The sequence below is a fragment of the Brassica napus genome, chromosome A9 (genome assembly GCF_020379485.1).
Source record: "Brassica napus cultivar Da-Ae chromosome A9, Da-Ae, whole genome shotgun sequence".
Taxonomy (NCBI): Eukaryota; Viridiplantae; Streptophyta; class Magnoliopsida; order Brassicales; family Brassicaceae; genus Brassica; species Brassica napus.
Genome location: NC_063442.1, coordinates 8,950,964 through 8,977,239, shown reverse-complemented (window position 1 = coordinate 8,977,239; position 26,276 = coordinate 8,950,964). Strand labels below are relative to the sequence as shown.

The window sequence follows — 26,276 nt, the reverse complement described above, 5'->3', positions numbered from 1 at the left end:
TTACTATGGGTCACAAAATCACCACGTCGTTTTCTTTATGTGAAGAAACCGGATACCTGTTACTAACAAGGGTATAACCGGCTGGAATGATGGTAAAAAGACAGTCACTACATTCTGTCAAAATCATGTCTATTCTCTTGATTTTCTTTTTAAATATGGCTAGTAAGCCAATAAGCCCAAAGTTTAAATATTTATCAAATAAAATTCCAGTTTTGGTTCTTTTTTTTTCTAAGTTTTCATTAGAAATCTGTTGATACACACAAAAAAATTGGTGGTTCAATGCAGTTTGGATTTTTTTGGATAATATTTCTTATTTTAATTGTTATTTTAGGTTTATGCACATAGATTAAGAAAATATTTAATTTTACATATTTTTAAAATAAAACACAATTATATATATATATATATATCCTTACTCATATTTCAACCAATATAAAATAAATTGTATGATATTATTAATAAATTTTGTATTGAAACTGCAAAACGATATTTGTTTTAAAATAAAAACTATACTATACAATGGCAGTTGCACTGTAACGGATGGAGTATTAGATAATTTGAAGAAAATATTTTGGTTGTTTCGACGAAATATTAGACAAATCGAATTGTTGAAATTAAATCACCATATGATTCAGATAATTTAGATAATATTTTATTTGAGAATTCTTTTTCTTCTTAATTTTTGATATAAAATTATTTTAACTAAATATAAATAATATATAAATATTTATGTATATAAATAATATTTTGGCTATTAAAATATTCATTTGTTTATAGATTCGATTCAATTTTTTTTGTATAAGTAGGGGTTATTGGTTGTTGTATTTTAATAGATTTAAAAATCCTAACAAAATCTAGTGTTATTGGTTCTGTGATTTTAAAATTTGTATTAAAATCATGTGTTATTGGTTTAATGATACATAAATTCTATATTAAATCAAGTGTTATTCTTTTTTTTTTTTTTTTTTTTGTCATCAACAATACAGACTCATAATCAAGTGTTATTCAATCGTACGGATTTACTAATATATTTGATTTTATAATGGATTTGAATGGATTTGAATAGATTTGAATGGATTTGTTTGGATTTTTTACTTAAAAATACATAGTCTCAAATCCAAGAAAAAACCTTCAAATTTGCATATTTTATTTGGATTTATAAATACTATATGGATTTCTAAATCAATCAAAATATATAAATTAATAAGGGTTTGTGAAACAAAATTGCTATTTTAGTTTTACCTTAAAATGCTCAGGTCTACTCAGAATCTCGGATTGGTCAAAGTCAAAACTTTTCAAGTCAGAGGCTTTAAACTTCAACTGAAATTTCTTTTTATACATACCAAAAAAAATGTTGAATAGCTTATAGCACGTACAAATTTCAGATTAATCTACATATCATGCATTGTTCTTAGCTCATGGGAGATGTCAAGCACCAACCGTTGCAGAATATTTTCAGCTACATCAGAGACAACACCTTCATTTTCATCACGAATACCCGACCAAAGACATGATGGCTTTACCACATCAGCCTCAATGATCTGATCCAATGTACTTCTTGGAGTGTCACAGCAGAGCAAACTCCAGTCAAAACGTCTCAGCGTCTCCTGAATCAGGTCTTCTTCTCTAAAGGAAGATGGTAAGAAAGGCCAAAACTTGATGATGGCTTGACGGTTAATCTCGCGGAGAATCTCGTCTGTGTAATCAAGAACAAGAAGAAGCTGACCGTTGTTGTGATTGCCGTGTGAGAACTCGTCTAGTAGTGATGTTTCTTCGTTGCATCTCACCATGAGATTAGTCCAGTTCAGTCTTGAAGCTTCAAGAACTTTCTTCACAAACTTGTGAATAGAGTATTTCTCTAGAAGATCATCAAAAGATACTAATCCAATCTTCTCTTCTACTGTTTCTTCTTCCAAATGGATCCTCTCTAGGTTTGTACAATTGTCGTTGGAGTTGGGAGGATTCGGATCAAAAACCTCCAAGTCCTTGTCCACGGACCACAGCTTGAAGCTCTCTCTTCTCTTCTCCAGCTTCTGTCTTATCTCTTTGAGTTTTGTCTCCAAACTACTCAATGCCTTAGGAACTTCATACACCGGTGAAGAATTTGATCTCTCCTGTTGCCTTTCCACCAAGAATCTTCTTGGCAAAACATCCTTCTCAAGGCTTAGCTTGAAGACATCAGACTCAACCCGCTTCTTGCGTCTAAACACCGGTGACTCCGGGCTTCTATGGCCAACTGTACTGGTAGAAACATCACTGTTTCTTACAGCAAAAGCTTCAGTTTCTCTAGCTTTACCGCTACATTCTGGTGTAGTTTCTGTGTGGTTACTGTCTTTGTTAGATCCAGCAACAAGCTTCACCTTCTTGGCTAGATGTTTGAATCTAGGCTTCAAGAGAACAATGTTATCCAAATCATCAGCCACTGAAAGAGATTTATCACGCAGTTCCTTCACCTGAGGTCTCTCCAAGTCTTGACCTTTCTTGGCTGAGATAGAATTGGGATCTTGTAAGAGTGTAATGAACAATTCTTTGTTGGAACTTAGGATATCTAATGCTTCCATGAACTGATTAGACCGGTCTTTTCCTTTCTCATCTGCCTTGGAACTAATCAACCTTTCATTCACACGAACTTGAAGGTTAATCTCTGAGCTCTTCTTACAATCTCTCCCATTCTTCAAATCCATTTGCTTATCCTTATCATTTGTCTTCTCAACTTCACTCAAAGAAGTTGCCTCCCTTAGATTCTTTCTCCTCTTTATATCTCTCTCTAGGAAACCCTGAGCAGGTTTTGATTCATATCTCTCATCTTCTGTTTCAGAACTTAAAGATCTTCTCCTCGTTGTAGGCTTATATGAACTCTCTCCTTCCACAATCCGCTGAACAAATCAAGAGATTCATTTATAAGTACAAAAGGCTAACTCAAGAACTAACAATTTTTTAAAGAACTTACATCATGACACTGACATTTATCATGAAGTCTGTTGAGCAGATCAAGCTGGCTTTTAGTATAAACATTACCTGCAGAAACACAAGAATCAAAAATGTAAAACTAAGAACAAGAAGTGATCCAAGAAACACACTACTGGTACTACTAACCTGCAGAATCTCTGATGGGTTTCTTGTCTGAACTCAGTTTCTTATTACCAGATTTAACATGTCTGAAATCAAAGAAGTTGATCAGTTTCCAACCACAACCAGACTTATAACTCTCGTAGACAAGAGGGCTTTTAGGGAAAATTGCAGTTCCAGGACTCTTGCTGCTTCTTGGTGATCTCCTTTTCTCCATTGATTAGCAAATAAACCTGGAAAAAAAAAACAGAGAATTCTTCTAGTTGTGTCTGAAAATTTGATTCTTCTAGATACATAACTGTGTCCTAAAGTGAGATTTTCAGTAAAAAAAAGTTCTCAGTTAAAAAATAAACTTCCTTTAGTCTAATAATGTAGTATTTACATGAATATCAGAGTCAGAGATTTGCTTACCACTGAGAATTGAGGTTGAAATGGGACAGAAAAAAATGCAAACTTTTTCTTTACAGAGACAGTGGAGCCAATCAAGCACTGAGCTTTGTCATGGACTGGTAAACTTTTTTTTTAGAAGTTAAAAACCGCAAACTTTTGTTTCTACATACAAAAGAAAAAGATTGCCCAACATGATTGAGGTTGAAGATCTTCAGCGATAATTAAAGGGACCCTTGTCTCTTCATCTACCCGTCTAATAAAAAGAGGATCTTTAATCTTTAATTGTGGATATTAAAGAGGACTAGATCCCTTGTCCGCGCTACGCGCGGAATATGTGTTTAAATAATTTGATTTGATAAGCTTTTAGGTTGTCCAGAGTATAGTAGATCTGTTTAGAAAATAAAATTTGGTATAAACCATGTTTACAATCAGAAGGAAGTCATTATCGTTAGTAAGAGGAGATGTAAAAGTTTTAACACAAAGTAGCAGAAATCATAAATAAGATGGTGAATCTTTTTGAAGAAAATGGTGTAGATGTGATGTTGTTTCCTGAGTTAGAGAGCCTGGAATTAAGAAAGAAGTGAACATAAATTAGTAAAATATATTACTTTCATCCCATATAATTACTATCACATATATAAGTTTACAATAGATATTAGTTTATTAAACCTTCAGTTTCATTGCATGTTTGTTATTAATTTTTTGGCATTTATGTTACATTTATCTGGGCCAGTTTTGAAATATATTTTAAATTATATTCAGCTTTTAGGTTTTGTGATATTCTATTTTTTCATATTTATATTTTTATATTTTTTTTGCAGAATCCGCTAACAGAAACTAAATCATGGTTTGATTGGATTGGATATTCCAATTCCTTGACCAAAGAGAAACTTAAACTCCACAAAGACATCAAAAAAAAAATTACTCGATCCTTGATATTTTTTTCCCTTATTTTTTTCACTTGAATTGTACGTAAATGGACCAAACACTGACAAAAATAAAGTCTTTAAGTTTATTTAAAACTGAACAGTGGAATGAAGTATCATAATTTTGCCCACTAAAACAGAGCAAAATATGATAAGTTTTCATCAAAATCTCTACACTCTAGTGAAACATATAATGAGTAATGGCTGACCAAAACAGAGAAAGCTTAAGGCTTTTATATTATAAAAACAAATCAAACTTGAATGAAAAATGGGGCCAAAGGCATATATAAACAGAGCAGAATATAATAAAATTCAATCAAAAGCAATACACTATGGCCAAACCAATCTACACAATACTAACTAAAATGAGCGTGGCCAAAGAATACCTTTTCAAAGTGGGTGTGAAACAGAATCGTTGGAATGAGAGAGGCGTTGAAGATTAGCAAGGGTGAGTGGGTTTCTTGTTTATAAGCAAAAGAATATTTTATACACATAAATCTGGCAAATTTCCTAAAGTCACCCGTGGGTGAATCAAGTTTCCTAAAGTTTTTTGGTTTGTTTTTGTTATGTTGGTTATGGCAGTTTGAGGACACAAATGACTTCAACAATACGGCTGTTACACAGATTGTTTACCGAAGTCTATCCAACAGCACTGCTGTTCTAAATCATGAACTTGCTACAAAGCAAAGTTTTGCGTCAAAGACCTGTAAGCTTTCATTGCTTTGGAAACAAAGTCTTAAATAGAAAACAGACATTGCATTGTCTTTAAAAAAACCCAAAAGTACTTAAACTGCAGCAAATTTAAAGAAAAAAACCAATCCTTGAACTGGAAAGCAAACACTCAAAAACCAATGAACTCAAGCTCTAATTCTCACATCTTGGGCGTTTAGCTGTCTCTGGATCAGTCCTGGTACACGTCCTCTTGCTCTCCTCATCTAGAGAATCTCCACGGCTTTTGGGATGTTCGCAGACATCGTTTCCAGACTGCAATGCTTCCTCGGAGGTTGTTGCAATGTCATTTCCAACTGAGGCTTCTGTGGGTGGTGGTGTGTCTAGAGGGAGGATCTTGGTGACAGTTATGGCTCGGGTATTGCCTGAGAAGTTGTGGTCTGTAACTTTCACACAGAACTTATGTGTCTGTCCGATGGTGCTGATTAGAGCTTCCGGGACAGGCACCACATGGTCAGCTCCTTCGCTTTTATTAACCTTACGTTCAAGTATAATAATGTCAGTTCAAATGACTTGAGTGAATATCAACAAAAAAAAGGAAAAAATCATTTGAGACTACAAACTGATGCTCAGTTACCTCAAAGTAGCTGTTAACCAACTCGGATGCGTGCCTCCCAGTCAACTCACGCCCAGCATCTCCAAGGAGGACAAAAAAAGCTTGTTCGGTCTTGTCATAAACCGAAATCTTTGCACGGTACCTGTTGTGTTAGAATTAGAAAATAACGTCACGAATGTAATAACCAAAAACTAATACCAGTGAAAGAAGAATTCAATATTAGGGAGAGAAAACATACTGTGGAATGCCAACTGTGTTAACCTTCTCACATTTTGTGTTTGTACAAATCAACGAAGATGGGCCCTTGGTAGCCTTAGAATGGCACTCACTGCATGCAATATAGTACCAAGAAGAGCCATGCACAACATCATCAATTGTAGCCGTGCACTCAAAAAAGGCATCCTGCATCAGTTTATAATCATGTGATTAAAATATAGTAGCGTTTCAAAATGAGAAAGTAATATAGCTTTACTTTTACCTTTGCAGATTCTTGAGTCATGTATGAGAATATATCTGCTATAGTCAGTGTCTCACGCTTAGTGATGACGTCTGCGATAACCTGATTAGCAATCTCGGGGTTGGAGCTCAGCCTGAAACAAAACGTAAAGCAGTGTTTAGTCATTCACTCCTATAAGTGTAAGTGTACGCTTCAGATAAACTGTATAGAATAGATGATGAAGACGGGGATACATACCAAGAGAAATAATCCCTGGTTGGTTGGACATCATAGTCCATGAACACCCGTGTGGAGGACATAGAAGCCAGGGCAAGGGTACCTGTTCATCGCCATTAAAAAGGATTGTGTGAAACTTAGAAGCTAATGATAAAGAAGAAAAACATTTTACGAATGGTAAATAAGCTAGAATGGTTAATAAGTTGCTGACCACTTAAGAGACATGTCACAATTATCACTCAAAAAATGAGTCTAAAAAGCTAAATAATTACCTCCGAGACGCTTGGTGTTAACAGTTGTGACCAAAAGCACTGTGGGAATGCTTTTACTGGAGTTGAATTTCTTGCAGAAGTCTGCTGCAGCCTGGTCCCAAAGGTAGAGCTTCATCACAGGTCCACTGCAAAAATAAACTCATAGGGATTTAAGAACTACTGAGAGATGATTACTTGGAATAAAGAACACACTTACTCATGTGACTGCACATGAATCATAATGTGCCGAGCGGTAGCAATCTTCACATCGTCAAGGCTGGGACGTGCAAGAAGAGTCTGTCCATCGACCAGTTTCATGTGACCAACAACATCTATAACATTTTCATGAAAAGAGTAAGTTAGAAGACTAATAAAACTCTATAAACCAAATATTTCAACTACTTATTTAACCCTAAAATTCTAGATTTCTTTACCTAAACAGGAGGATAGACTAACAAACTACATACAAAGCAATGAAACTGAGAGATGATTTGTAAAACCAATATGCTTACCGTAGAGGTCACCTTTGAGATCACAGTTGGCTTCAAAATCTTCGTATGAATGAAACCTGAAACGGTCTTCACCAAAAGAGATGGGAATCTCGTGAAGAACCGACATTTCAGAGTTCCATGTGAAAGACACGGTTGCGACATGATCAGCAACGCGATAAACCGGTTTGTTTTTCGACCCGTAAAAGTTGATGAGTTTGTAAACTGATCCACGTTTCATATCAGGCAAGTACTTCTTAATTCGTCCCGGTGGGATGAATCCTTGAATAACAGTTCCCTGATGTCGGGAAAAAAATACAAACCATGAAATGAGAATCAGAATGAAACCTCAGAAAATAACGAAACCGGAAGTAAAACCTATACAAAACTAACAGTTCCCTGATGTCGGAAAAATTACAAACCAAAAAATGATAATCAGAAAAAAACCTCAAAAAGAGTGAAACCCGAAGTAGTAAAACAGATACAAAGCTAACAGTTTCATGATGTCGGAAAAAAAATTACAAACCGTGAAATGAGAATCAGAATGAAACCTCAGAAAGAATAAAACCCGAAGTAGTAAAACAGATACAAAGCTAACAGTTCCCTGATGTCGGAACAAAAAAATTACAAACCGTGAAATGAGAATCAGAATGAAACCTCAGAAAGAATAAAACCCGAAGTAAAACAGATACAAAACAAACACTACTTTAACTATTAACCAAGCCTAGAAGAAAACGTCTAAAATAAACGCTAGCTTAAAATTCCCAGAAACATAGATCTGACAAACTGGAAACTTTTTTTAGAATAATCGACGCACCTGTTCGTCGATGAGGAGCATTTCGAGGCCAATCAGTGTTTTCTTCACCGGGTTCCGAGCCTCCCAGAAATGGATTAGCCGGAAGCGTAGCTGAGTCTCGTGTGGACCCAGAGAGACATCCTTGAAGAACATGACCTCTTCATCGGAGCCGGAGGAGGCAAGAGACTTCCCATTTCGTTTCATCGCCATGGATCGAGATTTGAGTGATTCTAGGGTTTTGGATGATACGAAATAAAGAAGATCAGTATATAAAGAAGGAGGATGAGGATGAAAAGGGGGAGGTGAAACGAAATCATTATGGAGGTATTGATTGTGTAGAAGTGGCTCGATTAAATCGCGGTTTCTCTGCTCTTCGATCCGAGAAGACGAAGAGGGAGAGGCGCTGAGAATCTCGTTTCACCGATGGATTCTTCGAGGTTTCATCAAAACGACACAAACAACACAAAACTCTGTGAAGCCCAGAACGCTACGGTTTAGCCCACAACACTTCGATGAAGCCCACAACACTTCTCAGAAACCCACACCGCGAGCCCGGGATGATGTGTCACATAAAACGCTTCTGATTGGTTTGAATAAAAAATCTGACGTGGCACTCTGTATGCTCTCTATATACTGCTTTTAGTATTGTTAGATTACTGTTTGTTCTTGGAGATGGGTCCTTTCGTCATTAAAGAGGCTTTATATTAGTTATGGAGGAAAGGGGGAAGAGGAAGAAGATTGAATGAATGAATAAACTTTTATAAATTATTAGTCAAAAGACCAATTAAAATAGATCTTTTTTATATCATCAGACATTTTTCTTAGTGATATACTGTATTTTTTGTTTTTAATAATAATATACAATTAAATTACTTTTTCTGAAAAATAAATAAGCGAAATGAGAAAGATGGAGAGGGACGTGAGAATGAAAGAGACAATGGAAATTTGCAGATCGTTTCACATATAGACAATGCTTTCAGATAAAGCTTTTATTATTGTCATCTTCTTATCTACATATATATATATATAATGTGTATCTGTCATCTGTGACTGTGTGTGAAACATAAATATTACAGTGGGTTTTATGTGATTAGAACATTAATTTATCACTGACAGTAAAAGGACTGTCAATAAAAGTGTACCTTTTATCGACAGTGCACAAATTTTTTGCTCAGTATATTTATCTTCTGTAGAAAATATAACCGTTGGAATCAAACTCAAATAATCCCACTATATAATAGGGACTAATTTTGGAGCTTTTAAAAAGTGCCACATAGGCAAAAAATTCCAGACCAATCGTTTGGCCACGTCACTGGCAACCCATACCAGGAAATCGTTTATGCAGCCCAGCCCGTTAACCGGTTTCGTTTGCGAAAATCGTTAATTCAGTCCAGCCCGTTAACAGGCTTTTATCCTACAATATTATCCTCGCCGTTTACCAGCACGTGCCTTGCAACTTGCTTTGGCATATACGCGTATCTATCTTTGTAAACCGAAACATAATTGAGATTCAATTTGAGTTAAACCGGGCCGAACAAATTCAACCGGTTATAATCTAATCCTCTCTCATAAACCCTAAATTCCCAAATCAGATTCTCACGCGACCTTTCTCTCGACTTTTTGCTTCCGGTGTCAATCTTTCGCTGATTCTATACAGATTCCGTAGATCTCCAGTTCGTTGCATCTGCTCGTGATCTGAGTAAGTATAGCTTATCTCTTTTGATTCATGAAAAGCCCACTTTCGTGGATCAATCTGCTCGAATTATACTGTAATTTGCTTGGTTTCTTCATGCCTAATGTTAGTTATTGATATAGCTCTAGAAAGTTGGATGCTTTGAATCTGGGTCTTTGCCTATCCCTTAGTTATGTGTTTGGTGTCCTTTAGTTGTTAGAAACGATTGTTATCATCATATTAGCTTTGGATCTAAAAGTTCTCTGTTGTTCCATTTTGTAGGCAGTGTGTCCGTCTTTTTGCTGTTGGGCCAGATTAAAAAAATTCCCAAGCCCATTCCATTACCCGTTTACGAAGGCTTAAGCACTCTCATCCTCGCAGTTAACCCTAACCCCGTCTCCCCCATTTCTCTTACGCGCATGGCGATTCTCTTCATCTCCCCCAAATCTCCCCGCAAAACGCCTCCGATGAAAAGGCTTGAACTTCAATGTTCTCCATTAAAGCCTCCAATCAATATCATGACGGGCTTTCCACATCCCCTCTGCCTTAAATCTATCTTCCTATTTATACTGATCTCCCTTACCTCATATCATCCCTTCAAATCTCTTACCTCAGATCGTTAGCAAAATACCCTAATCATGTCGAAAGAGACCGCAATCCGCACGGGCGAATCTTCTCCTCCCCTCCTCTTCCGACAAGTTTCACCCGGACCCGGCGATTCGACCCTGCAGTTTCGTCTTCTTCATTTCTGGGATGCTCGGAAGAATGTCAAAGGAGGACCAGGGATCATTCTTGGGATCGAGATGCTGATGATCGATGCGGAGGTAAGGCTTCTTTTTTAATTAGATTAGCGTCCATTTGGTTGAGATGTTAAACAAAACGTTGATTGATTAAAATATAAACTTGATTGATTCGTTGAACACACGTTTGTTAAAAAAAAAAACTTGATCTATTTTTGGTGAAAAAATTATTGAATCGTTTTACTAGGTTGTTTATAAAAAATTAATTTATTCGTAAGAAACTTGACTGATTAAAATTAAAATCTTCAATCTTTTTAAAATAACAACTTCATTGATACGTAAAACAAATTGGTTGAAGAAATAAAAACTTTGATCTTTTTTTTTTGGGAAAAAATTTGATTGCTTCGTTTGAACTGTATTAGGGTTTCTTCGATTCATTAGAGGGATAGATTAAAATAACAACTTCATTGATACGTAAAACAACTTGGTTGAACAAATAGAAACTTTGAGTTTTTTTTTGTGGGAAAAAAAATTGCTTGATTCGTTTGAACTGTATTAGCGTATCTTCGATTCATTAGAGTGCTAGATTAAAATAACAACTTCATTGATACGTAAAACAACTTGGTTGAAGAAATAAAAACTTAGATTTTTTTTTTTGGAAAAAAATTGATTGATTCGTTTGAACTGGAGATTTGCTCTGTTGCTTTAGACGCTTAAAATCTTAATCACTCTGAAAAATACTATGTTTAGCTTATACGTAAAACAAGTTGGTTGAAGAAATAAAAACTTAGATCTTTTTTTTTGGGAAAAAAATTGATTGATTCGTTTGAACTGGAGATTTGCTCTGTTGCTTTAGACGCTTTAAATCTTAATCACTCTGAAAAATACTATGTTTAGCTTATACGTAAAACAAGTTGGTTGAAGAAATAAAAACTTAGATCTTTTTTTTTGGGAAAAAAATTGATTGATTCGTTTGAACTGGAGATTTGCTCTGTTGCTTTAGACGCTTTAAATCTTAATCACTCTGACTTGATATTGTATCTATTTTCTGTAGGGTACTTTGGCTCAGGGGTTCATCGGTCAGAACCGTCGCAACCAGTATGAGAAAGAGCTCCAGCGTGGGAGCATCTACACGCTGACAAACTACTATGCATCCAACAACAAGGTGATGTACCATGTTGCTGATCAGAGGCTGGTCATTTGCATCTCACACGCTTCTGCCCTGTCGAAGGATGAAAAAGACATTGAAGGCATCTTGAGACAGCGGTTCAGGGTCCGTTCCTTCACAGAATTTGAAGCCAACTGCGATCTCAGAGGCGATCTTCACGGTACGGTTTAAATATTTTGTTAACATGTTCAACCATTACTATCGATTAACTTTGATTGACGTGTAACTGTTTGTTGTAGATGTGGTTGGCCACCTTAAGCTGGTTGATGGCCAGGCTCTCCATGAGCGTCCTGTTTTGTGCACCAATGATGACTCAGCTTCTCGGAAAGTGATGGTCCATCTGCAGCTTAAAGAGTAAGCTATTGTAGTTCTACCAATATAGAAATTTCATTTCCTAATTTATGCTCTTTCATAAATTAAAAATCAATTATTTGTTAAATGCAGCGGTCCAGTGATGAACGTCTATCTATGGGATGAGGCCGCTGAAAGTTTCCGCCTCAAGTTTGACGGAAGTGCAGTCACTCCAACTGTTCTATTGGTCACAACGGTGAATCCTAAGAGGCTCGGTGGTAATCTCTCACACTCAAAATACGAATTCCTCATGACTCACACCCATTTTGATAAACCTACCACTAACTGTTTCTATATGGACAGGGAAATTGTGCCTAAGTTCAATGTCCTCTTCAAGAGTGTTTTTGGATGAAGAGGTTGACCACACGAAGGAATACTTGGCGTGGTTAGTTATTTTTTTTTTTTATAAACACTCTATACCTTAGACTATTAAGTGTTTAACAGCTTTGATAATCTCCTGTTTTGGAATTCTTTGCAAGGTTGGCCACGAACCCTTCTATAACTTCTTTGGTCAACCCTGTTGAGGTTGTCAAAGCTGAGACTCTCACCATAGGTGAGATTGCCGCCTTCCTCAAGCATCAGCCTGCTCAGGTAATCCCATTAGGTCATTACAATCACACGCTTTTCTCAATATAGTTGCTAACAATCCTTAGGATGTGATTTCAGGTTGCCTACTTTGACTGCATTGCCACAATTGATGATGTCAAGCTTGGCACTGAGTGGTACTACATTGCTTGCAAAGATTGCCAGACCAAGTTAAACCGTGGGCCTACAACGTTGGTTTGTCCAAAATGCAGGAATGAAGATGCTACTGCAGTAGCCAAGTAAGTTACTCTCCTCAAATATGTTTTCAAGCGACAATGTGTATACTAAGCATTTGGTTTTAACCAGCTATCGGGTGGAGCTGTCTGTCTATGATAATGATGAGCAATGCACGTTCATCATTCTCGGAGATGCTGGGAAGGATCTCACAGGCAGGAAAGCAACAGAGTTGATCGACGCTTATGTTCAGGTAATGGTTGTTCTAATGATTAATGTTAATTTCTATAGTCTTGACACTTATTTTAATCATAACGTCTTCGAAGTTGATGATTGTGTTCTGTTATATTAGGAAAATGGTGGAGTTGCGGCTGAGCTTGAAGTTCCCGTTCCACAGTGTTTCATTGATACAATAGGCCAGACAAAGAAATTCAGGATCAAGGTGACTGACTACAACTTCACTTCTACCAAACTGTCTTTCACAGCTACCAAGATCATCTCAGCAGCAGAGTTACCACCAAAGAATCCCCCACTCCAGACGCCACCAGTAACTGAAGTGGCAAACACAGAGTTGGCTGAGAGTAGTGGTGGTGGTCCTTCAGCTATTGACGACCAGAAGGAAGCAAAGCGTACCAAGCGTAGTGGCTAGATCACATGCAGAACTGGTACTCCATCAGTGGCTGGTACAGACTGCCCAGTCAGGATGATTCTCTAATAACAGTCTACTTATCTCTCTTTAAACAGTTTGTTTTTGCTTCTTGCTGAGACAGTTTAGTATTGGAGTTGGTTTGGTTTTCTTATTTGAGTTGTTTGGATTTTATTCACAACTTCGTTATGAAGTTTAAGAATGATCAACATTATCATATTAAAGTGGTTTGATTTTCATTCCTAACTTTTTTGAGTTGTTTGGTCAGCATGCATTTTTCATACGTACACGTTCGTAAGAACCAAATGCATGCATGGATCATGGATTGTTTAATGCCCATACTCAATTGTTATATTATTCTTCTACGTGGTCTACATTTTAATCAAATTAGGACAACTGTAATTTTAGCTGACATTTCATATACGTATGGTCATATTTTGAATGTCAGTTATGAGTCAAATAGTATCTATTGCATTTATTAAGAATTTAATTTCATATATTCTGCCATTAAGTTAAATCAATGTCGACATTTAACATATGAGATATTCGTTTAAGCGCTTAATTATTTGATTCGTTTAGGCGCTTAGTCAAAATAACATCAACTATTCTAATCTCAAAAACACAAGTCCATCTCCCCTTACTTTGCAAAAATTCACGACCCACTAAGCAGATTCATTTCTATCAAACCGTGGAAGTTCTTCATCTTCAAAAAGTAATCCGCGTAAGTGATTTTTTTTTTATGAGGAGATGATTAGAAAGTGCAAAGATTATTTGTTTTGATATTCTTCTTTTTGTTAAAGGAACAGTTCCCTCAACACCATGGGCAAAACAACCTCCAAAGATCCTCCACTTCTAGGAGGTATTTTGAATTTATAAATTCATTTTTGAATTAAGACCTTATTATTATTGATATATTTAATTAATACTTTAATCCAAATCTCTAATAATAACCAAAGGATTTTCTTTACAGCATATAGGTCTCGAGGCTAGCTAGATTTTGTCAAATAAAATGTATTATTGTTAAGATATAATATAGAGGTTGAAACAAATGGTGTATTATTGTTACTGTTGCTATATCATTTTTACCTTTTAAACATTAACAAACGTTATTAATTCCTACTTAAGCTTCAAGATAGTCTGTCTGTTTTCAAATTGACAAGAATTGTTTTTAAATTTTTTCTTTATAATGATATTTTTACAAGTCTCCATGAAATGATGTTACGGTGTACCTCAAAATAAAGGCTTTGTATTTTTATATATAATTGAGTGTATCATGATATAAATGCGAATGGTTATCACCTTTTGCCCAAACGTCAATAAACTTTTTCACCAAATAATCTTTGAATTTAGATCTAAGATGTTAATATTTACTCTCTTTGAATATAGGTCAGTAAATATTCCCAAATAATCTTCGAATGCTTTAATCAGCTCGAAGTTGTTTTAGTGTATTGATTTTTGGTAGATGTATTATTATAAAAACGTGTTGTTCGAGCAAAAAAATATTGTCTTACAGAACAAAATATAGCAGAGTTATTTTGCTAATTTCGTAGTCTTTAAAAATAAACAATAATGAAGGTGATGTCTTGAAGTGAAATATTTAAAAAGTAAATAACTAAATATTTTCAGACTGACAACAGAAATCCTACAACAAAAAATTTTATTTATTTTTTTAATTTTCAAAATAACACATCATCAGAACTTATTATTCGAACAATACTAAATTTTAATGAATAATAAATAACTATTTTAACACATGTTGACATTACTCCTAAAATTATTAGTATTATAATTCCTAGAAGATGTTTATAAGTGTTTGCAAATGTAGATTTTCCTATTACGTAGAAGATGTTTTTAGTTTTATAATTCTAATTTACATCCTATTAATTTATCAAGTTCTGTACGTAATACAATTATTTAATATATTGTGTACTCTTTATAATCATAACTTAATATTTTAATATAATCTTCTCACCAATATCAGAGTCATCAAGTTCAAACACAACGAAGCGTAAACGTGGACGGCCGCTAGGAGTACGAAACAAAGTAAAAGGTTTGTACAAAATTTAAACACTCAATTCATCAATGTTCTATATAATTTACTTATTAAAACCCCAAACATAATAGCGACATGTCTCGACTACTTGGTCCAACTTTTATGATTTCATCTATTTATTGTTATTCTTCCCGAACAGCTCCAGCTGCAGGAATGATGCCACAACATTTTGCCCCACAATACTTTGACTGTGAGTTATCCAGCTATATCACACAAAAAAACAAATTCTATATTAATATATTTATGATGGTTTGTGATTATGCTAAGTTGACACAAATATTTTACTAACAATGCTTTTATGGGTAAACATTTTACCCTCTATAGGTGGCTGCGACATTTGCGCGTTATACGGTACAAGATTCAAAATGATAACATTTGCCTTTTTGTTAAATATACCATCTCATTATTAACACATAATTTAAATGTGAATACATGCAGTGGCAAGAACAAATGCCCGTGCCATGCGAAGGGCAATATTACTATCGAAACGTACATCAAGAAGGATAGAAGGTAACCATAAAATAATACAACTACAACTTCACAATAAAATAAATAAATTATGTGGAGTAACCAACAACAAGTTTTTTTAATAGGACCCAGCGCAGCTACGCCCGCACGAAATCATCGAATCGGCAGAGCTAAAGGAAAAGGTACATATTTTCCTACTTTAGATACATTATATGTTTACCTATTAAACCTCCAGCACAACTAAAGTAAATTAAAGTGGACAATTCTCATATATAGAATATTTTCGACTTTTGGTCACAAAAATTGACCCCACAAGGAAAATCACCAAAATATCATCAAGAGTCATGGAGTCTCCTATGTCTCTCATGTCTCTTACATACTTTGTCTAATACCCTTAATATTTATTTAAAAAAATCAAACAAATTATCTTAAACCATTATTTTACAATAACATGTTCTCATATTTGAAGTTACAAAAAAAAAAATATATATATATATATTGTAAATTGTGACGCTTTGACAATAGTTTAACAAATTATTTTAAATATTGATTTCCCACCTATTGATATTTATCAATTAATTTACATAATTTTAAACTTCGATCCCCAATACTGACCTCTTGATTCTTACCAATAAGTTTCAAATTAGGTTACCCAATGAATATATTTACATGCCTATTTTCTAATGAAACATTTTTCCTGTGATTTAAATATGAAGATAGGTACAAATTCTTTTTAATTAAGGAATCGTTTAGAGAAATCTGTTGAACACAAAAAAAAAAAAAAAAATTCATGGGTCAACTAACCACTTACCTGATAAGGGAGTTGCCACTTATTCCCAATAATTATTAATCATCTAATAGTCGTGTCTCGACTATTTAAATTTTACAGCCCCTTCAGATGCGTCATCCTCCTCTGAAGCAACAAACAACCCAATTTTAGAATGTCCATCGTGTGGTGCTTTGGTCTGGCAATCCGAGAGCACCGGAAGAGACCCTAGAACGAAGGAGTTACGCTTCACCATTTGTTGCAACCAAGGACAGATAAAGCTTCCGCCTATGAGACAACCTCCACCCGTGTTAGAAAAGCTACTGCAATGTAAACAATTTCGCGAGACCATCCGAGTCTACAATGCCCTCCTAGCTTTTACATCTATTGGGGCGAATATAGATTACAGTGTTGTTTTCGGGAGGGGGCCATTTACATTCCGTATTCAAGGGCAAACTTACCACCGTATCGGATCCCTCATTCCTAAGCCAGGTTTACCACCCAAGTACCTGCAGCTCTATATTTTTGATACGGCAAACGAAGTTAAGAATCGGTTGGAAGCTTTGGGCCAAACAACCTCTGAAGGAAAAGCAACCGAAGCAACATTAAAAGTCCTAATCGAAATGGTGGATACCAACAATTGCCTTGCAAAAGTTTTTAGGAGGGTTCGAGATCGTTACGAGGCAAACTCTGAAGAAGATTTTACAATCAGTCTCATATCTGATAAAGGGAAAGGCAAACAATATGACTTACCCCAATCATCTGAGGTTGTTGGACTAATTGTCGGCGAAATGTCAGACACTATATGTGAGAGAGATATAGTCGTCAAGTTTCAGTCAACTAATTTGACAGAGATACGAGATGATCATCCACTCTACATGAGCCTCCAGTACCCACTTCTGTTTCCTTATGGTGAGTATGGTTTCAATACCGAAATTCCGTTGCATTTAGAGGAAGGAAGCTCGAGGACAAGAAAATTTGTCAGTATACGGCAATTTTATGCCTCTCAAATACAAACTCGGTTAAAAGAAGGAATGACACTCATTAAGTCTGGGCGCCTCCTCCACCAATATGTGGTCGATGTATATTCTTCAATCGAGGAAGATCGTCTTCGATGGCATAGGCTCAATCAAGACGTTCTAAGGGCTGAATTATACAGTAATGTTTGTGATGCAGTCGGAAAAGGTGACACCGATGCAAGGACGGTTGGTAAGAGGTTTATTCTACCACCGAGTTTTACTGGTGGGCCCCGTTATCTGATTGAGAAATATCATGACGCAATGGCGATATGCAGACAGTTTGGGAATCCAGATTTATTCATCACAATGACGGCAAACCCAAATTGGAAGGAGATAAAAGACCATCTAGCAGCATACGGTGGTGATAGCCCGAATGACAGACCAGACATTGAGTGTCGAGTTTTCAAAATGAAACTAGACCAGCTGCTAGATGATTTTAAGAAGGGTACATTCTTCGCCCCATACACAGCAGGTATTCTCTTTAATTGGAAAATTTAATTCACATTAATCTTCATATAAATAATTAAACTCTTTTTATACCAGCTCTTCATAGGATTGAGTTCCAAAAAAGAGGTCTTCCCCACGCACATATTTTGTTGTGGTTTGGAGACCACTCTAGGACACCCAGCCCAGAAGAAATCGACAAGATTATTTCGGCGGAGCTTCCGGACAAGCAGAAAGACCCCGAAGCCTATGAATTGGTTGCAAAGCACATGATCCATGGGCCATGTGGACTCGATAGACCTCAATCACCATGTATGGAGAATCATGTATGTGCGAAGAAATTTCCCCGCCCCTTTACTGAGTCTACATCAATTGATAAGTCTGGGTACATAATATATCGTCGCCGGAAGAACGAAAATGCGAATGTTTTAAAGGATGGAATTCTTCTAGACAATGCTTCTGTCATCCCTTATAACATAGAAATCCTGAAGAAGTATGCAGCTCATATAAACGTGGAATGGTGCAATCGGACATCCGCTATCAAATACCTTTTCAAATACATCACAAAAGGAGTCGACAGGGCGACAGTTCTGGTTGAGAAAGGCCCCGACCCACCGCCATCCGAGAATGGAAGCGACCCCCAGACATCCGAGAAAGGCAAGGAAAAGGTCAAGAAGGCAAGGAATGAGATAAAAGAGTATCAGGACTGTCGATACTTATCCGCTTGCGAATCCATGTGGAGGACTTTCGCTTATTCTATACATAAACGCCAACCATCCGTCATGAAGTTGGTTGTCCATCTGGAAGGTGAACATAATATCACTATCAAAGATACGGATAACCTAGGAAGAGTTATACAGAAGCCAGGCATCGAAAAGACTATGTTCACCGAGTGGATGGTTCTATGCAGAACATCCGCATTCGCCCGCACCTTAACGTATGTCCAGATTCCTGAGTTCTTCACATGGAACAATAGCTCAAAAGTCTGGTCAGAGAGAAAGAGAGGAACTTCAATTGGTCGGGTTGTTACTGTACATCCCGCTTCAGGGGATCGATACTATTTGAGGATACTAATAAACAAAGTGAAGGGCCCGAGAAGTTACACAGAGCTTAGAACTTTCAACGGTGTCACATACCCCGATTTCAAAAGCACCTGCTGCGCACGAGGTCTTCTCGCTAACGATGCTGAATGGCACGAAAGTATGGCCGAACTCAACACATGGGGTACACCTTCTCAGTTAAGAGAAATGTTTGTCACGTTGCTTATCTACTGTCATGTTGCTAACCCTAAGGAATTGTGGGATAAGTGCTGGAAAACCCTGAGTGAGGACATCCTCTACAAGAAACGTAAGGAATTCAAACACCCGCAGCTAGAAATAGATGATGCTAAGCTCGAGCTGTATACATTACTTGAACTCGAGAAGGCTTTGCGGAACCAAGAACACACCCTTACGGATTTTCCAGGAATGCCTACTCCTGATCCTCTCCTACTTAAAGAGCTAGGTAATACTTTGTGGCAGCAAGAGCTACAGTATAATGTCGCCGAGGAGAAGAGTAGACATGACACCCAGTACACGTTGCTCAACCGTGAACAATTGGACGTCTATCAGGCTATTATCGAGTCGACTCAAGAAGACTACGGGAAGCTATTTTTTGTCTATGGGGCTGGGGGCACAGGCAAAACATTTTTATACCAGACAATCATTTCGAGACTACGGTCAGAGAAAAAGATAGTCCTTCCCGTTGCTTCATCTGGAATAGCAGCCCTACTACTACCAGGCGGCAGGACTGCCCACTCCCGTTTCAATATCCCAATCGATCTAAAGGCCACATCCACCTGCCACATTACACCTGGAACTATGCTCGCAGAGTTAATAGAAAAGGCAGCTCTAATCATATGGGATGAGGCACCTATGACACACAGGCATGCTTTCGAAGCCCTCGATAAATCCTTAAGAGATATTCTTTCTTTACATGATCCCAAAGCCAAAACTCTCCCATTCGGCGGAAAAACTGTTCTTCTAGGAGGTGATTTCAGACAGATCTTACCAGTCATCCCACAAGGCACCAGAGCTGAAATTGTCTCTGCCTCCATAAGTCATTCATATTTATGGGAATCATGCCACAAATTCACCCTCCAGAAGAATATGCGCCTCAGCGAAGATGAGAAAGAATTCTCCAACTACGTCCTAAGAGTTGGCGATGGGAACCCCCTACCTACTGAGGTCAATGAATTTGATGAAGATGAAGAAGATCAGCTCATTTCTATTGACCGAACGTTGGTCGAGGAGGTCAGCTCAGATCCTCTCAAACAAATTCTAGAAGCTACTTACGGGAGAACTGACCAGTGGAAAGGAACCAAACAAGACTATACAGAAAGGGCTATCCTCACACCAAGGAACGAAACGGTGGATGAGATCAATGAATACATGATATCTGAAGCTGACGGTGTTTCAAAGGAATATCTCAGTTCCGATAGCTTCGGTATAATAGACACCGACTCTGCGAACAACGAGACATTGTACCCAGTAGAGTATTTAAACTCACTGAGCTTTCCAGGCCTGCCTGCACATAAGCTTACATTGAAAGTGGGTGCCCCTTTCATGCTCCTAAGGAATTTAAATCAGAAGAAGGGGTTATGCAACGGAACACGTCTGATTGTCACTTACCTAGGTGAGCGTGTTATTAGAGGTGAAATAGTTACAGGCTCCCATATTGGACATAAAGTGGACCTTCCAAGAATCATACTATCGGAATCAGTAACTAAACATCCGTTCACTCTAGAAAGGCGGCAATTTCCGATCAGGCTATGTTACGCAATGACAATTAACAAAAGTCAGGGTCAGAGTTTGAAAGGTGTCGTACTGTATTTGCCCAAGCCCGTTTTCACCCATGGGCAGCTCTATGTTGGTCTTTCCCGAGTTACTACCAAGTCAGGCCTCAAAATTATACAAGGAAAGGATCAAAAGATAGGAAGGGTCAAAAACATTGTCTACAAAGAAATATACAACTGTTTACCAGGTAATCAAATATTATTTGCAACCCAGTTCGCAACATCATCCATAAATACTCACCTCATTTCTCTCTCTACTCCAGAATCACGATCCGATGATCACCCAGAGCAGGATTCCCAGAATCTTCAACAACTTCCTTTACCATAAGATGCAAGCTACCAGTAAGTCTTCCGGTCTGAAACTCTTCAAACCCAATAATGAACCTGTGCTAACAAAATTGTTTTAATCTATAGGTCCGCCCGCAATAGAAAGTGGCCGCCCTACAAGACCATCCACAATAACCCTACAAGCCATCGTCTACGGCTTATCTTATTTTATTTCTTTTTCGTTACCTACCAATTACTATTTCCTTCAGAGAATTACTTATTTCAACTGTCGAACTATTTTCTTTTGCATTTTCTATTATTTCAGACAATTTTAATTTAAATTGTTTTCTATAACAATGTGCGAACTAAATTAGTACGTCCAAGATAACAAAACCTCCTCATTTCACATAGTCCCTGTAAATTACTAAAAATAACTAAATTACACTTTCAAACACACCAAACTAATTTACTACTACCACCTATAATTATTGCCCGGCCTACTTAAAATTTTTTAAAAACCATGACAATACTTAAAAAAAAAAACACACCCTAACTATGTTCACTTCAAAAAAATTTAAAAAAAATTGATCAAAAAAAAATAATTCTCATCCTTATCTATGCAGCACATCCAGCACAAGATCAAAGCAACTGGAGCAACACCCTCAGACCTCATCCAATAATCGTTAGGATCCTTAGGGTCTGGCCCATCACAAATCACAAAAATAAAGATGCTTTCCTAGGAACAACTTTCATCTGTCTTGACATCCAGGTTTGTCTAAATTTCATATTTTCAATTATTCCAACTATATTTCAAATAATTGCTTCTAACCACTCAACAGGAACAAAAAATGGAGGGGAGGGTGCCTACTTCTACGTCTGACACAATGTACCAACGCTTCGAGGAAGGGAAAATTTATCACATTAGTTATTTTAATCTCCTCCCCAATAACCAACGTTACAGGCTTACCGATCAACCATACATAATCAATATCAAAGAAACAACAACTATTACACTGATTCAAGAAAACATTCCACCGATCCCTTCATACATATTCCACCCCCAACGCTACACCCAGTTGTTCAGCTCAGCAAGTGAAACCGGCTTCCTACCAGGTAAAAAAAAACCACAAAAACTCTCTCACATTAAAAATAAATCCTACTTTTTTTAAAAACAACCAAATTATTCCTACAGATGTTGTCGGCCGCATTTGCCTCATCCAAGGTAGTGATTTATATAACCACTACACAGATTCAAAAATCATCATTGGATTGCGTTTAGACAGGTACAAACTTTTAATAAAGTAATAATTGGTTTACAACTAAACAAAATCTAATACAATAATTATTTGTAGATCAAATTTGGTACGTCTAACTTTATGGGACAAGGAGGCGTCTAATTTTAGGGAGTTAAATGGCATATCAACAAGGAAAAACCATGTCGCAATCATCACAAGTATCATTCCACGGATACATGAAGGTAATAAACTAAACATAAACTTCACAAAAAACAAAATGCTAACAAATATTTCACCTTTTTCAGGAAAACTATCACTCACAGCAACACCTGGAACGCGCTTCTACTTTAACAACGAAATTGAAATCATCCAGCGCTTCCAAAAGAGGAATAAACTGCTATCCTAAGCCTCATAGCAAACGCCACCAGTCTACTTTTAAAACATTTACGTTACAACTTCCTTCATTAATTAAATTGTCACACACAAAGATTATTTTCTCATTCAAGTATCGAATTCCTCAAAACTATTTATTATTCATTCTTACAGTTGTTTTTTTTAATAAAAAAAAATAGCACTGAACTTCTACCCTGTCTAAAAAAACAAAACTTAACTTATCCTTTCAGAAACCAAAAACAAAACAATTTTAATTCACCTGATTTTTATTAAACATGTAATCCGCGCGCAGCGCGGACGCCGGCCCTAGTTGAAATAAGTAGTACAGTGGCTTTTTAATGATAATTATTTGTTGATAAAAAAAAAGATAATTATTTACATTTATTATTATCATGTGTTTATTTATTTGAAAAAAAAGTTGTTTAAAAGTTTTTTTTTGTTTTAAAATAAAGTTTACATTTATGTAGCTTTCTATTGTATCATGTCTTCTCGAACGTTTACCAATTAGTTCCGAGTACATAAATATTACTATTACTCTATTAGTCTTATTTTCTTCAGACTAATCTTATAAATTAGGGTGTGACTGGTTTTTCCGCTACCATCCGCAAACGCAGCTTTTACGGTTGGTAACGGTTGTTGGCGTTTTGCAATAATCACTCAAACTGCTCTAAACCGCTTCAAATCTCATAAATTCAAAAGTTGGTTTCAACTAGCGTTTTCGGTTTGCGGACGGTTACGGGAAGATAATTTTTTTCCTTTTTTTAATAATATAAATAAAATAAAAATATTCAATACAAATTTTAATTGGAATTATAAAAATACTAAAATATATCTATTATATTTTAATTAATATTATAAAATTTAAAAATAAAAATATATTCTATAATTTTAAAAAAATTTAAAACTATACTTTTTAAATATAGTTTTTATATTTATTATAATATTAAGATTTTTGACATTTTTATAATTATACAAAATGTAAATATTATTAATTTATTATTTAACCGCTGTTGTATTTGATAGTTAACCAGTTGTAAATATCCTACAAACGCAACAATTTCTAACCACAGAACGAGTCATATAAATCTCTAAAAACCGCAAGAAACCGCAATCACCCGCATCCGCAAACGTTTGAACCAGTCAGACCCTTAGTAATGTAAAGATGTGTACACTTCCATCAGTATCATACGACGTGTCTACACATGCACGTTTAGGGTATGATTGGTTTCCCCGCTACCATCCGCAAACGCAGCTTTTGCGGTTGGTAGCGGTTGTTGATGTTTTTCAACAATCACTCAAACCGCTCTAAACCGCTTCAAACCGCTATAAACTTTATAAATTCAAAAGCTGGTTTCTTCTTGCGTTTGCGGTTGCGGGATGATATAATTTAAAATATATATATATATATATATATATATATATATAAATACAAATATAAAAATAAAAAAATTTAAATTGGAATTATAAAAATATTATAAAATTGAAATTATAAAATTTTAAAATAAAAAATATTTCTATAATTATTTTCTAAAATAAAATAATTTTTATATTTATTATAATATTATGATTTTTGATATTTTATAATTATATAAAATATAATTATTATTAATTTATTATTTAACCGTTGTTGTATTTGGTAATTAACCAGTCATAACTATCCCGCAAATGCAGATGGAGAGCGAAAAGGGCGTTTTTAGGGTTTTGGGGGGCGGCGAGCACGATACGGCCATGGATGATTTCGTGGAGCAAGGACGTCCTCCGGGGGATCCACCGGACATGTCGGGCTCGTGGGTGAGGAAGGTTACGGGCTCGAGCGCCGGAGGGATGCCAAATCCGGAGGAGTTGATTGACGAGGCTTTTGTTTCAGAAAGAGTCAGGCTGGAACTTCCGAATGGAGAAGAGGGGGAACCGGTGATCACGATTGAACAAGAGGTGCTAGAAGCCATGAACGGGCTGTGGAAACACTGCATGATTGTGAAAGTTCTAGGGCGAGTTACTCCCATTGCGGTATTAACCCGGAAGCTTCGGGAGATGTGGAAGCCAAAGGGCTCGATGTGAATAATGGACCTCCCGCGACAATACTTTATGATCAGGTTTGGAGATGAAGATGAGTATTTGGCGGCGCTTGCAGGGGGGCCTTGGAGAGTGTTCGGGAGTTACCTTGTGGTTCAAGCATGGACACCATCCTTCGATCCCCTAAATGATGATATCGTAACGACCCCGTGTGGATACGATTGGCAAATATCCCTATCAATTTCTATCACAAATCCATCTTGATGGGTATCGCTAAGGGGCTAGGAAAACCGGTCAAAGTGGATTTGACGACGTTGAACTTCGAAAGGGCCAGATTCGCCAGGATTTGTGTCGAGGTGAACCTGAGAAAACCCTTGAAAGGCTCGATTGTGATAAACGGAGACAGATACTTTGTATCATATGAACGTCTATCGCAAATCTGTTCTAGCTGTGGGATGTTTGGCCACTTGGTGCATAAGTGTCCGAGTATAATCCAAGAGCGAACGGCCATTGACAAGACCCCTAGAGTTCAGAGAACCAATCCGGCGGAAGCACCTCAAGGTTCTAATGGTAACTCTGGTCAAGCACGCCAGGAGGAGGACGGGTTTACGCTGGTACGTCATTCCGGTAGGAGAGGGGAAAGTTCGAGAAGTCAGACGGTGACAGGGAACCAGAGAGAGAGTTCTGGCCGAAACCTCCGGGAGATCCCTCGAATTAAGGAAACCTCGAATATTATGGTTTCGAACAGTTTTGGAAGGTTGATGGAAAATTTGGAATCCCCGGAGATAAGGCAAGAAGTGGTTGGGCAAGATGAGAATAAGGAGAATGAGATTATTCAGGGAAATGTGAATATTCAGATTCACAAAAATCAAACGAAGAGTGTGAATCGCGAATCAGGAGTGATTTTTTCGGCGGGAAATTCAAACGGGAGTCGACCCAAAGCAAACCCACCGATAATAAAGAAGCAAATAGGAGGATATAAAGGCCCGGAAAACAAAAACACAAGGCCCAAACCAGTCCCGAAGTCAAAGCCCATGAGAGGGCTCGTGTTTGGTCCAACCGGGGGAGGGATCGAGCTGTCAAGCAATGGAAAACGATTGAGAGTCGAGCAAGATAATTTGGGGAGAGCCGGTGGTCTCTTTCTACAGGATAGCCCCGTTAGAGTAGATGGAGTTCTTCCCCAATTGGCTGATAAGGGTACGGAGTCGAACCCGATCTTGGATGTGGTGGATGCGAATTTGGGAAGCGATGCAGGTATGCATGAGGCCCCATCGGAGACAATGGAGTCTCAGGAGGCGTAACAGTTGTCCCCGGCTTTTCTTACTATTTCGTGTTTGTTAATGATGAAGATTCTTATGTGGAATTGCCGGGGGGGGGCAAATAAACCCAATTTCCGACGTCCGATCCGTTATTTATTGAAGAAATATAGCACTGATGTTCTTGCAGTTTTTGAGACCCACGCCGGAGGTGATCGTGCCGGGCGCATATGTAAGAACTTAGGGTTTGATCAGAATTTTCGTGTGGATTCGGTGGGCCAGAGTGGAGGTCTATGGTTGTTGTGGAAATCTGAT

At 36.9% G+C, this 26,276-nt stretch overlaps 4 protein-coding genes and 1 pseudogene across 5 annotated transcripts; 3 read left to right on the top strand and 2 right to left on the bottom strand.

Annotated features, from left to right (window-relative positions):
• Window positions 1–1,315: 1,315 nt before the first annotated feature.
• Window positions 1,316–3,936, bottom strand: BNAA09G12400D. Of its 2 annotated transcripts, XM_013806116.3 has the most exons (4): window positions 3,481–3,936; window positions 3,097–3,302; window positions 2,951–3,018; window positions 1,316–2,876 (listed from the first exon to the last, which is right to left on the bottom strand). In XM_013806116.3, exons 2-4 carry the CDS (start codon window positions 3,284–3,286, stop codon window positions 1,392–1,394), a joined length of 1,743 nt encoding a protein of 580 aa, XP_013661570.1. In that variant the 5' UTR covers window positions 3,287–3,302; window positions 3,481–3,936; the 3' UTR covers window positions 1,316–1,391. The 2 variants fall into 2 exon arrangements, with proteins under 2 accessions (XP_013661570.1, XP_022548178.1); XM_022692457.2 differs by lacking the exon at window positions 3,481–3,936 and having other exon boundaries at window positions 2,965–3,018; window positions 3,097–3,280.
• A 1,313-nt stretch (window positions 3,937–5,249) lies between these two features.
• Window positions 5,250–8,088, bottom strand: LOC125578032. Its single transcript, XM_048740303.1, has 9 exons — window positions 7,900–8,088; window positions 7,107–7,380; window positions 6,812–6,926; window positions 6,616–6,740; window positions 6,365–6,446; window positions 6,149–6,260; window positions 5,909–6,072; window positions 5,692–5,812; window positions 5,250–5,591 (listed from the first exon to the last, which is right to left on the bottom strand). Exons 1-9 carry the CDS (start codon window positions 8,086–8,088, stop codon window positions 5,250–5,252), a joined length of 1,524 nt encoding a protein of 507 aa, XP_048596260.1.
• LOC125577833 lies at window positions 5,763–16,496 on the top strand. Its single transcript, XM_048739757.1, has 9 exons — window positions 5,763–10,374; window positions 11,345–11,618; window positions 11,698–11,812; window positions 11,903–12,027; window positions 12,113–12,194; window positions 12,289–12,400; window positions 12,476–12,633; window positions 12,701–12,821; window positions 12,921–16,496. The coding sequence occupies exons 1-9, from the start codon at window positions 10,189–10,191 to the stop codon at window positions 13,215–13,217; spliced, it is 1,470 nt and encodes a 489-aa protein (XP_048595714.1). The 5' UTR covers window positions 5,763–10,188; the 3' UTR covers window positions 13,218–16,496.
• A 1,737-nt stretch (window positions 16,497–18,233) lies between these two features.
• Window positions 18,234–23,439, top strand: LOC106362818 (ATP-dependent DNA helicase PIF1-like). The gene is made up of 2 exons (XM_048739756.1): window positions 18,234–20,985; window positions 21,061–23,439. The coding sequence occupies exons 1-2, from the start codon at window positions 18,234–18,236 to the stop codon at window positions 21,123–21,125; spliced, it is 2,817 nt and encodes a 938-aa protein (XP_048595713.1). The 3' UTR covers window positions 21,126–23,439.
• A 981-nt stretch (window positions 23,440–24,420) lies between these two features.
• On the top strand, window positions 24,421–26,046 carry LOC106362817 (annotated as a pseudogene).
• Window positions 26,047–26,276: the final 230 nt, after the last annotated feature.